The sequence below is a fragment of the Apium graveolens genome, chromosome 10, assembly GCF_009905375.1.
Source record: "Apium graveolens cultivar Ventura chromosome 10, ASM990537v1, whole genome shotgun sequence".
NCBI lineage: Eukaryota > Viridiplantae > Streptophyta > Magnoliopsida > Apiales > Apiaceae > Apium > Apium graveolens.
The window spans coordinates 131,340,904-131,355,209 of record NC_133656.1 but is presented as its reverse complement, the minus strand read 5'-3'; the positions used below and the strand labels follow the sequence as shown (position 1 = coordinate 131,355,209).

The 14,306-nt window shown below is 31.8% G+C and overlaps 1 protein-coding gene across 1 annotated transcript; it reads left to right on the top strand.

Annotated features, from left to right (window-relative positions):
• The first annotated feature begins 10,982 nt into the window (after positions 1 to 10,982).
• On the top strand, positions 10,983 to 13,881 carry LOC141690261 (auxin-responsive protein IAA16-like). Its single transcript, XM_074494962.1, has 5 exons — positions 10,983 to 11,472; positions 12,338 to 12,585; positions 12,752 to 12,887; positions 13,032 to 13,093; positions 13,605 to 13,881. Exons 1-5 carry the CDS (start codon positions 11,156 to 11,158, stop codon positions 13,640 to 13,642), a joined length of 801 nt encoding a protein of 266 aa, XP_074351063.1. The 5' UTR covers positions 10,983 to 11,155; the 3' UTR covers positions 13,643 to 13,881.
• The last annotated feature ends 425 nt before the right edge of the window (positions 13,882 to 14,306 follow it).

The following is a 14,306-nucleotide window of genomic DNA, read 5'->3' as shown; positions in this document are numbered from 1 at the left end:
CCCCGACAGTGAGAAGGTGAGTATATACCCAAATGATAATCACCGAGAATATAACAGAAAAGCGGTCAAAGATATGTTTCTCCCCGCCCATAAGATGAGGTATATACTATGTATGGAAAAAATTATAATCAGCTAATGATATTATGAGTTCTTTGTTGAATCACTGCTCAATTTAAGTCATTATCATCTGAGATATTTGTTACAAATAAAGGTGATTCAGATCGTACCTGTGAGAAGATCACTAGAATGATGAGTTGAGGCAGTCCAATTTCGACACATTTTGTGAGCTAACCAAAAAATTGCAACAATCATCATCCAAGATAGCAAAGTATGTAGTAATATTTGCATGTAAAAAGGTGAACATGTCTAATTTCTGTAAATTAATACTGCTGATTGTAAAACGCGGCATACAAATGCTTACCAGTGGAAAACCAAACTCATATAGCCCAAACCCTACAAGCGACGCCAATGGAACTACAGAGAGTGGACTCATGAACCTTATAAAATAAGCAAAAGGCACATTAAACGTGTAATATCATACGGGATGCAGGTATCATGAAACCAACATTATTGTACATTTAACAATCTATAATATAAGAATCCACTGTTAAGATTTCATATATAAAAGTACTAAGTAAACCTCATCATATTACGCCAAAGCCCACTAAAACCAAGAACAATTTGAAGGGCAGACGTAACAATAAGAGCTCCATGTGTCCCCCGCATTATCTTCTCAAATTTCTGCATAAAGAAGTAATCAGAACAACAGACTTATAGGGTTACATTTGAAAAACAAGGAAAGAAGGGGTCAATAATGTACCTCCACATGATCTACAAGGTCACTGTATCTTCCAGCCAAGATAATTGACAGAGTTGTCGGCACAAATGTATACGAGGCTCCAATTACAGCAGGTAATCTAGAGCCGAACAACGTCTGCATATAAGTATTCACCCCAGCCACAAAAAGTAGTGTTTGGATCATCTTTGCCTTCTCTTCCTGAAAGTAAAGCCATTAAACTATCAAAGCCAGTTTCGATAGCGAAAACCAGCTAAAATTCTAAAGAATACAAATACATTACAAGCTCCATTAAAGCATTATCTGGTAATCGCGAATACCGAAGACAAAAATGCAAGTTAAGCCTTACATTTCCTCCTCCAATTTGTGCAACCAGAGTAGTAGGAATGAGAACTGTAGTGCCAAGCATCACAAGATAGTGCTGGAACCAAAGTAAAAGGGCCTCAGCTGCATAAGTACCAAACCATAACTTAAACTTAATAGCAACACAAATCACTTCAATGTCATCAAATAGAACAACAATAATCAAAACCATCTTCACCAGAATACTCATACAGAGAGAACGTAATGTACAGAGAATAAAATACATAAAAATTGCAGCATTACATATCTTTTGCCAAAATTAAGCCACACACATCCTTGAACCTTTACTCGAGGCCTCGAAACTTCTCGAGACTTACCAAAACCCATAGATCGGAGCTAGGAGCACCTCATATTCGAACCACGTGCCGAGAATCCACATTGAAGTCGGAGACTGTCAATGGCGAATGATCTTCAAATAACCACAACCGACCCTGCTTCATCATTCTCCTGCAATGAACACTCAAATGTCAATTAAATCGAATCAAAACTTATAGAGATAAAACTAGGGTTTCAAAATAAATTTGGGGGTTTTGACAAAATCGACTTCGAATCAATCAACCAAAGCATTTCAAGCTTAATCGAACCGATTTATCATCAAAATAAACAAATTTGAAACTAGGGTTTTTAAATCGAAAAAGAAATCGAATCGATTTCGAGATTTTTGAACAAAATCGAGAGTTTTAAAAATGATTTAGGCTTTAAAAAAATGTAGATTTCGCTCGTATTCTCAACATCAATTGATCGATGTTGACAATTTGAGATGAAATCGAGATTTGATTTATCAAACCCGGCAGCAGCCCGAATGTAACTCAAAATCAAAGAGAAAATCCATGAAATAGTAGTATCTAAGTGTTTTGAAAGATTTTCCGGTGAGAAATGAAGAAGAACGAAGCTGGAAATGGGTGGGTTCGAGAGAGACGAAGAGAGACTGCAGAGAGATTGGTGTAAAAATGATGTAAGTAGTCGATATTTTGGTTTATATATTTAAGTAAATAACGACCGGGATTCACCCACTCAGTTAGATCTACGGACGAGATTAAAACTGATGCACTGCGTCGGGTTTGACCCGAATAGAAAAGGGTTTTGAACCCGAAATAGCCGCCCAATTTTTTGGCCTGGGAAAGTGTGCAGATCCGTGTCTCAACATTATTTAATTATTTTTTAGTTTTTATTAAATATTTACAATTTTAAATATTATAATAAAATTGCATAACTAATGTAAAATATATGTCAAAATAACACGACAATGATAAAATTAATCGGAACAATTATTTTTATAATTGAATTGTCCAACAAGAATTTTTAAAAAAATTGAAATCATTCTAGACAAGAATCTACAAGGAACCTGTGTTGATCGTAATTTGACTACTATAAAAACACACGATATAAAATCTAAAATTTTATAAAAAATTACACATCTAAAAAATTAGTAGGTAATATCATCTGTACGGTTGGATCGTTGAACAAGAATTTAAAAAAAATAGAATCACCACTCGGGACAAGACTTGGTTGTAGGAACCCGTGTTCACCGTAATTTGACTATTATAAAAACACACGCTATAAAATCTATTTTTTTTAAAAAATATTACACATTTTTAAAATTAGTAGGTATCATCATCCGTACGGTTTGATCGTTGAACAAGAATTTAAAAAAATAGAATAATCATTCGGGACAATACTAGGTAAGAGGAACCCGTGTTGACCGTAATTTGACTATTATAAAAACACATTATATAAAATCTAAATTTTTTAAAAAACATTTAGACATCTCTAAAATTAGTAGGTATCATCATCCGTACGGTTGGATCGTTGAACAAAAATTTTAAAAAAAATAAAATCATCATTCGGGACAAGACTTGGTTATAGGAACCCGTGTTGACCGTAATTTGACTATTATAAAAACACATGATATAAAATCTAAATTTTATAAAAAATATTTAGACATCTCTAAAATTAGTAGGTATCATCATCCGTACGGTTGGATCATTGAACAAAAATTTTAAAAAAATAGAATCATCACTCGGGACAAGACTTGGTTATAGGAACCCGTGTTGACCGTAATTTGACTTTTATAAAAACACATGATATAAAATCTAATTTTTTTAAAAAACATTTAGACATCTCTAAAATTAGTAGGTATCATCATCCGTACTGTTGGATTGTTGAACCAAAATTTTAAAAAAATAGAATCACCACCCGGAACAAGACTACGTAATGTGTGTGCACCAGAGTTTGATTATTACAAAAGCACGTGATATAAAATTTATTTTTTTTAAAAAAAAATTACACATCTCTAAAACTAGTAGGAAACGACATCTGTACGGTTGGATTAATTAAAAATTATTTTAAAAAAATTAGAACATGAATATAACAAATAAATTTTAAGAATAGTACAATAACTAACGCAACACTAAATAACCTACTGCAACACTAGAAAGCAAATCTAACGCCCAAAGTGTCACGTCAGCAAGTGGACCCATTTTGTGCCACGTCAGCATGCCTCGTCAGCATTTTGGGCCCCACATGTGGGACCCGTTGGTGCCACGTCAACATGCCACATCACCAGGGGGTCCCATATGTGGGGCCCAAAATACTGACGTGGCATGGCACGTCAACATGCCACGTCAGCACCCGTGGGTCCCCAACATGCCACCTCAGATTTATTTTCCACGTCAGCGTTTATTAAATAAAAAAATTTCTAATGCAACGCTATGACCTCTACTGTTGCATGCTGCGCAACACTAACAATTATTAGCAACGGTAGCTTCAATGTAATGCAACGCTTTTACCACTGTGTTGCAATAAACTGAAAATTTTGTAGATAATGCAACGCTTTTCGTGCAACGCTGGATAAAAATCGTTGCCTATGTGCACTTATGGCGTAGTGTTAGTTGTGTAATCGTATAATTTGGCATAGTATACTTCTTTCCGAAGTTATACTAGTGAGTTAAGTTTTGAGCATGAGAATTGTCGAAAAGAGTTTTTAAAAAAAGAAAATTTGTTTGTGAATTTGAAATTCTTGTTTCTGGAACGGTAACCTAAAAAATCTTGATTTAGTTTGGGGTCGGAGATGCTATATTTCAATTACAGATGATCGTTTATGAATAAACAGGTTATTTTATATCAAGATTTTATAGTGACGATCAAACCCTCTGACCTCGAATTTGGGGGCATTACAATAATACATCCGTCACATCCGATCTTGTATATTGAATTTAGGTACGGAGGTTAAGAACATATATATATTAGTGGAAAAAGTAAGAAAATTGAGTAAAATATAAGGGTGAACATAAAAATTCGAAAATTGGATTATCTAAATTTTTGATCCGATATTCGATTTAAAAAATTCGATAATTAGGATTTCTGATCCCAATAATTCAGATCGCATATCCTATCCGATTTTTTATATATACTCGTATTCTGATCTGGATCATAACTTTTCATAAAACCGAATATCCGAATCCAGTTTTTATTTTTCTTAATAAAAATTAAACTTTATGTATAAATATTTTATAAATGATATTTATTTTATTTTTTTTCAAAAAATATTTAGTGACAGTATGACTTTCTCTCCTAGACTTTTAAAATTTCATGTTAATATTTATCATACTTGTAGATTTGACATAAGTGATAATAAGAAATAATAATTTATGTTTGACGAGTATTCTAAAAACTGGATAACAACAAATTTGAATTAAGTGCGTAATAGGAAATATTTTTATATTCATCATGCTTACGAATTTAGAATCAATGTTTATAGTAAATTGATGTATGTGTCACTATTTTTCCCAACTAATAATTTAATGAGAAAAATATAGTTTCTTATCTCACTAGTTTCAGAACTCGAATATGTATTAACTATCAGGTAAATCATAATTTTCTTTAAATGAGAGTTTAAAATGGATCCGGATAATCTGATTTTCGGTCCGGTTTAATAAAATATTTGAATATCTTGATATTCGATTAAATCGTATCCAGATACAAAATGTAATTAGAGATCCGAAAAACTGGATATCTGGTTTGAATTTTAAAATTGGGCCGAATGTCCGGTTTTGCTCACCCCTAGTAAAATATTGGTGGGACCAATTTATATTATATTATGATAGACGAACCACTTAATTTTTAGTCGTCAGTAATTATTTTTTGGTACACGCTAGATTTACCAGAGTATCCCTACTCATAATTTTTTTATAATTTTAAATTAATTTATGCATGCTAAATTTATCGAATTACCCTTACTCATATTCTTTTATTATAAGTTCAAATTAATATTTAATATTATACAAATTTCGCAAGGAGCACATCACAGGCGGTGTGCTAATCTGGTTTATAAAGTTTTATTATATTAATAATCAGTTATCTCTATTCTGTTATATCAAAACCTAAATATTAAGAGTAGATTTCCGTCATTTTTGATAATTATATTATCATATTAATAATATGAAGTACATTTTCAACTAAAATAGGGTATCAATTAGTTTTATCAACTAAAACACATTATCTTTCATAATTCTTATTACTAAAACATCTCATTCTCCAAAAATATTACGGACAATGATAACTAATCATTTAACCTTTTTAATTAAAATATAAATTATCTTTTTCAACTAAAACATGTAACTTTTTTTAGTTTATTTCAACTAAAACAATTCATTTCTCAAAAATATTACGGACGACGGGCAAGTAGTGCTATAATTATTAATAATTAACTTATTATTATCTAAGGAAAACTAACACATGATTATTTTTTCAGGAAAACACGTTATTTTCTCTAAGTAAACGCTCATTGGGCAAGCCTATTTAATACAAATATTGAAAATTTGATCGGAGGTACCTGTTTTTTTTAGGTTTCGTATACTTGCGATTCGTGTTATTATTATTTTTTAGGTAACCCGCAGCCGCTACGCTTCAGGTACGCACTGATAAATCCCGACTCTGGCTCAGGAGTCATAATCATAAATTCTCTTCTCGTGGGATTCGACCATGTGATCAAGAGGATAGTTATTCCTTATTTAACCAACTGAGCCAAGCCTTGCGGGCGCGATTCGTGTTATTTTGTGTAATGCATTTGGTGTTAAACTGAATAATAATATTAATAAACTTAAATAAATAAATAAAATATAAGATTTTTAGGTTAAATACTTAAAAATAAATGAAAAATATTTATTTAAATCACAATTCTATACAATATTATGGAATCAAATAGTATTTTAAAAATAAAAATGCATATATTTATTATAATTATACATATATTAATAAAAAATAATAATTAATTTTAATATTAATTTATTTATATGGCGTCGTGTATTTTAAATTACAAAAACAGCGCTAAATCTTGGCTTACTTTCGTCTCGTGTTCAAAATCAAAATTAGTGGGTCTAAATTTAGGTGATGAAACTTTGATTGACAGAGGTATAGTGTGCAGAGCTAGTTACATTTCATACGTGTAAAAATGAATGTGTAGCTATATATCAATAGTCCCTGATCCGCCAGAGTTCTCTATCGGTCTACCATATTTGCATGCATGTATCCATTTATTTGGTGAGTAATATAGAGGATATGCCTATATTTAATAATAAAGGATGATGTATGATAGCACGCATAATCCATGTAAACCCTAGAATTTAAAAACATGAATGACTTACGAGAGCTGTATGAATATACATTTCGATCTTTTGACTGTTTGTTACACATGCATGTCAAGAATTACGTACGTACACATGGGCACGCAGTAGCCTAGCTAGTAGCCTTGAACATAGCTAGCTAGCTAGTTCTATCTCCATAAAATACACAACGATCTGTACAATGTTACTTGACTTGCTGTCTGACCCTGTCCAGATTCTGAGAAGAAGGCAAAAGGAAGGTTCTTTTTATAACTTCAGTTGGTCTATTCAGTCCTATCAACGACCTTCACTTAAACTTCGATGCGATCTGATTATATTTAGTGAATCTACGTTTTGGACATGTCCAAACTTTTATATCGGATGTGAAGTTTCGATAACATTAAGTCAGAGTGTTCTGAATGTAACATATATAATAAAAATATATATATGTGCGTACGTATCATGTCTCCTGTTCAAGATTTCAGTTTGGCACTTACGTATCATGTCAAGCTTTTGGATTTTAGAATATTAAAGACTACTGATGCCGAAGAAAGAGGTTGTTTACATCGACTTAATATATCAGTAAAAGAAGGTTTCATTTCTTTAAAGCCGTTTCAAACAAAATCAGCAATCAAACTAGCTAGGATACATTCTCGTCATTGGTCCAAATCTCACAACACTGTATAACTAATAAAAATTCATTTCAGAATGTTCTAGTTCTAGACAAGCTAGAAGTCAAATAGTTCACGCCAACATATTTTCATGAAAACATCAATTAAATTGGACGAAAAATGACGGAAACTGTAATTGGATCAACAGATATAATTTTAGACCCGCAATGATTGACTCAATTGATTAAAAAAAGATAATTATCCTCTTAATCACATGTTTGAATTTCACGGGAGGAGAATTTAATTATAATTATGCTTTCTAAGTCAGAATTTGTCTCGGTTAATGGTTATCTACGATAAAAAAAACGGAGATGATTTTAGTATTAAATTTCCCCTAAACCAACATATTTTCCTGGATTAAAACCACGTAATTGGTTGTATAAACTTAGATACAAATGTGGATTAATCCACATTTCTCTACCAATTGTGCTAGATGAGTATTGTTTAACTCTCTACTTTTACTGGTTTCTAAGAATAAACAATGCTTAACAACAAAAAATTAGATGTTTTTGGGCTCAAATTTTTTACTGAATCACATTGACCAGTGCTGCAAAAAATGAATACACATAGTAAAAGATTTAGTCCTAATACAGGAGATAAAGTGAAAAGGGCAGGGGGTTAATGAATGGGAAATTATGCTAAAGAAAAAGAAGTGCGAGTAAATTAGTGGGGGGAGGGGTACCCTACAGCGACGCACATGGAACAGGGTTTGACTCTTAGGTGACAGTCCACCAACACTTTCACATGCTCCGCCCCCTTGTGTAGGTCCCCCCTTTCTTTTGCATCTCACCACATGCCCTTACGGGATCCTTCATTCTTTTTTCAACCATGTTAACATAATATGCACTTAAAATACAATGTGTATATATCGGTATCATAGAAAGCAGGAATCCGACTTGATAGGTGAACCCATTGTCCATACATTAATTAGATAATTGGGGTTAATTGAAATATTTTATCAGGTAATTAATTGGAATTAATTTAATATTATTTTTATTTATAAATAATTATATATGTAATTATTTTACAATTTTGATTATATATATAATTTTTATAAATATTTTTTTTATTTTTTTTATTTTTCTAATATTTTTTCAAATTTTTATCAATCAGAATTTTTGATCGTTGACTTTTAGAACACATATATAATATGATTAAGTCCATTTTTACCCCTAATCGATTCATACCTTGATCACTCGAAAGAATTAGAGGACTACTTTTACCATTATACACTTCTAAAAGAAGTATGCGCTTGTGCTTTTTACACAAAACTAAATATTTTTCCAATATTAAGTGTTGAAAATTGATCTATATTAATTAAAGGCATTGGTTCATATCCGTTCATTCATTAATTGTAACAAATTATTTGATCGACAACAAATTTTCGTATATAAAAAATATCTAAAAATTGAAAATTTATATTAAAAATTGAAAATTTATAACCAATAGCCTGACGATAAATCATACACACACATGAGTTTTTCGTGTTCTCTAAAAAAATAATTTCTCTGTGTTAATCTTATACAAGAATAGTGGACACATGGTTAGAGTTATCGAAAATCACGATTAGGACTCATAAATTAATATTACCTCCCTCACATGAAATTGTATACGTTCAGTATTTACATGTATTTCGAGATTTATATAAAGTATAGTTTAATAATTTTTTTTAATTTTTTTTTCTTTTGAATAAGAGTTTTATGTTTAAACATAAAATTTTTATTCAGGAAAAAAAAATTTAAAAAAAAATATTGTGAAATTATATTTTAAAAAAGTATTGAAAAACGTGCCAAAAAAATAATATATAAAATTGAATTAGACTGAGAGAATAGTCAGATATAAACAATACATAAATGTATGTATATTTGGGAGCACATGCAATTAAACTTATTCAACATATAGCAAAAGTAAGTAGGCAGCATAGAGTAGCTAGCTGTTGATGCAGATTTGGTTTATAGCCGTTCTCGGCATAGATCATTTGATCATAACATCACCGCTCATGTTGTGTTTATGTTGTGTTTGTGCTTTTAAAACGAAGTTTCGTATGTTTTATAGCATTATGTTTGCTTCATTCTTAATAATAATAGATCCACGTAGTAAATAGCCATGCATGTCTTAGGTTTCATGCAATCCCATCGTGATATGTCGGTGTCTATATAATTCATCTTCACTTAATTACTGGCTCTAATTCAATGACTAATTATAAAGCTTAATAGTAATAGTACTGTGTGTGTGGAAACGAAACAGCCGAATTTGACGATTTTAAGCAGAGAAATGTGTTGACATTCCAACTAATTACCAATCAATAATCATATGTCCACACTACAAACTAAAGTGGTTGTATTAGGATAGCTGTTTTTTTGTCATGGGTTAAATATTGTGTCCCAATGATTAATCAAATCAGTAATGTTATATATTTAATTATATAAGCTAGATTAATTAATTAAATAGTTTTCAGTTTTAACTAAGTGCAAGTTATTATCTAGCTAGAAAGAGTCACTAGTTGGAATAATCCAGATGAATGGAGACAAAGCTATCGTTTAAATAGAATCCGAGTTTTAGTTGATTGATCAAGCGACAAGTTCGAAAGCTAAAGTTAACTGAGTGACATTGATTGTAATATTATCATGTGTATTTGTTTGTTGTGTCATGTGGCTACCTAAATACTAACAAGTATACGTGAACCCGTAGGGTTTACGCGCATCCGAAGGGTAGCGGCTGCGGGTTACCTACGATAAAAAAAAAAAAAATACTAACAAGTATTTGTATTTTAACTTATAGCGGAGGTATCTTCCTTATTTTATTTACATAATACTGATTATGATAAATTTATAAGATATTGATTATTATAAAATTATCACACCTCGTTTTATTTAATATATCAATTATTATAAATTTATTATACTTTGTTTTGTATACGAGATGTTAATTATTATAGAATTATCAAAATCAATGTGGGCGCGAGTCTTTTTAACTAGTAAAGAAAAATGTAAACCGGGACTTTTTGTCTATATACATGTCACTTACATATATTTAAATAAATTAATAAATTTTTTAAACTTATAATCTATTTTGTACAATTTAACTCATCATCAATCATTTTATGAACTAAATCACAATTGAACTCATTTTAACTTTTTCAATGGCTCATCATATATATCATTCATGATGAGTAGGTTTCTGAGTTTGTTATTTTGTAATTACCTGCATAGATTTAATCTACAGGACACTTGTAACAAATAAAAATGAAAATATATACACCAAATCCAAGAATCTAGTAGAAATCTCCCTGTATATAATTAAATTGTTTAATTACTTAGATATGTACAGATATACAACTTAGGTTTTGTTGGTATTAATAATAATGTACCCCATCAAAGATAGGAGGTTCCAGCTCAGGATTTGACAACGTGGCAAGGCCATGTAGGATTATGGAAGTAAGTAATCGACAAATAAGGCCCAGCAGTAAATGAACATACAACTTGAGTTCTATTTAACTCCTTCCCCTTGTAATTTATTTATTTTAAGTTTACTTCAATAATACTAATAAACATATATGGTACTGTGATCACTTTGTCTCACCTTCTAAAAGAAAACACCAAGTACCTCCACACATCAACAACAAAAACAAAAGCAAGTACTATACAAATATATATAGCCTAGCTAAGTCTATCACATATCAAAACAAGAAAATAATTGTGTGATAATTAATTGTTGATATCATGGAAGTTGTGAGCATACTGGGGGAGATGAAGGGGAAGATGAAGTATGACGAGACCGAGCTCCGTCTCGGAATCGGATTGCCGGGAAATAGTAACAAAGCTGTGAAGAATAATAGTATGCATGTTAGTTCCGGTGCTACAAATGTTAATGGGAAAAGAGGTTTTGTTGAAACTACAAATGTGGATTTGAAGTTGAATCTTGTGTCTTCGAAAGTTGAGAGTGATGAGCTGGTGGATCAAGTTGCTGATTCTAAGGAGATCAAGAATCTTCTTGGTGGTGCTGGCTCTACAGATTCAGTTGTTAAACCTCCAGCCAAGTAAGATTAATATTATTTGTGTGTGTGTGTGTGTGTGTTTTAATTTTGGTGAAACTATTCAACTTTTTCTTATCTGTTCATTCTTTTTCTTGTGGGCTCATAAATTATGTAGATGTGTGAAGGAGAGTGAACTAACTTATTTATCTTGTGTTACTATAGCTTGTTTCCTTCTTAAAGATAGAAAGAGTGTAGCTAGATCTCAGTGTTAGTTAAGTGTAAGTACCAAATCAGTGCTTTAAGATTGACTAGCAGTATATAAGAATTGCCTCTGAACTATGAATTTATGTGTGAATTCAGTGTAAGGTGCTTATTACTTAATGAATTTACCTTTTCATTTCCTTCTTTTAATTAATCAATCTTATGTTTTTCCTTCATATATGTTCAAACTAATTAATAACTAAGTAAGTTTCTTCCATATTTAGAGAAAGCAAAAACCAAAGCAATTCATGTAGGTGCATATGTACATATATGCTTAAATTGCATGCAAATAATTAGTATTAGAAAGTTATTGCCATGATGAGTTAATCATACATCAATTTCCTCTAGCATATAGAGATGATTATTATAAAACAACACTGAATAATTGAGGCCATTGTATATATATATATATATCAATAATATATATGGGGTCATGGGAAATGATTTCTTGTTAAACCGTATAAGCTAGCTATATGTTTAATCTCTAATATACATCATGATCTCTTTGAACTGATATTGTTAGCTCGAAAACTCTTTTTTAATAATCAGTAGATTAATTTTGACAAAATAATCAAGTGGAAATCAATCTTGTTATTGATAAAAAAAGAAATTGTATATTTATGTGTGTTAATATTATAAACTATACATAATTGCATGGAACATTCAGGGCACAGGTTGTAGGATGGCCTCCAGTGCGATCATCATACCGAAAGAATATAAGTTCTTTAAACAAGGCAGCTAACAAAAAGGGTGATGAGGAGAATGAGAAAGTGATGAGCAGCCCCATGGGCGCCACCTTTGTCAAGGTGAGCTTGGATGGTGCACCTTATCTTCGAAAAGTGGATCTCAAGATGTACAAGAGTTACCAGGAACTCTCTGATGCCTTAGGCAACATGTTCAATTCATTCACCATTGGTAATAAAACTATTACTCCCCTTACTTTGTATACCTGACAAATTTTGAACTCTCCACCTCATGTTATAGGAGTGAATGAGATATGAATAAAGGAGGAGCCTTAATTAATTTATATATATATATTCGTTCACAGACACTGTTAAATATGTTTTTCTTTTGAATGAAGGTAACTGTGGGAGCCAAGGGATGATGGATTTTATGAATGAGAGCAAGCTGATGGATCTGCTGAATAACTCTGATTATGTTCCTACTTATGAAGACAAGGATGGTGACTGGATGCTCGTGGGAGATGTTCCTTGGGAGTAATTATCTATCTACCCCCCCCCCCCTTTAATTCATATCCCTCTCATCTCATGTATTATCTTTCTATCTATCTATGTTTGTGTATTTGACAGATTATGATCACTCATATAGCTCACTTGCAATTTCTGATTTGAATTGTGCAGGATGTTTGTTGGTTCTTGCAAGCGCTTGCGCATTATGAAAGGAGCTGAAGCAATAGGCCTTGGTTAGTACTTCTCTTGTAACTGCATTACGCAGACTTAATATAAATCACTCCTGTTAAACATTACTAATTTCGCGGGTCTGTTAATATTGATGTTTAGCTTAAGATACAAGTCATATCAGCTAGCTTTAACCTAATTGTACTGAAAACAAAATTTGGTAATTAACTAGGAGAAACAATATGATTTCTCCTACTGTACTAGCGAAAACTGTAGGGTTTTGAACTATACTAGTTTGAGCGTTGCATCTACCTAAGAAAAATGAGAACCATACACAAATTAACGCTCACTACTTTGTAAGAAATCCAAAATGACCGCTAAATATAGGAGATGCATATTTTACTTGCACAATTTCACTAGAACTTGAACTCTCTAACTTGCACGCGCGTATTCACTAGATTTTAAAGATGATGAGAAAGTAGTTTGATATGTATCAGCTAGTATAAATGCATAAGTACATATTCTTGACAAATGCGTGGCTAAACTAATTGTGGTTTGTTTTTTTGGCATAATTAGCACCAAGAGCCATGGAGAAATGCAAGAACAGAACCTGAACGTCCACCATACAAGAACATCTCGATAATGGACACCAGCAGGTTGATATTTATGTATTTTCAGTAAACAACAATATTATAAAGTTTGTATGATAATTAATTAGCGTGAGATTTGAACTAGTAAAATAAATATTGGATTTGAAACATGGTTTGGCTCCAACATATGTGATTGTTTTAATTACTACTTGTGGTTTGCTTAATAAGGTTTATAATAAAACCCCACCCCCCCCTTCGTTTGATTGATCATCTTTTACAAATTTCTCTGGTGCTAATATCATTCCTTTTGAGCGTCAAGGTAAAAGCTCATCTGTTGCTATTCAAGTTCTAAGCGTTCTTACTAATCATCCCCAAATTTATTAAAACAGATACGCACACATTTAATTTATTAAAAAATAATGTTTAATTATGAATTGAATGTCAAGTAATAAGAGTGGAGGGGGGGGGGGGGGGCAAGAACATGTGCAAGTAACAAGGGGCATTTAATGATGCCGGTCCATTTGAAAATTGAAAGGGGGTGGCATGGTGGTATGTCGAAATGTGTTATTGTTAAGGTGCATGTACGTACTAGTGTGTGGGAAAGTATGGTCGGGCAACTCGGTCCCTTAGCTTTTACATTAATGGCCATTGTTGCCGGATCCTAACAGATATTATACAAAGCCATGCA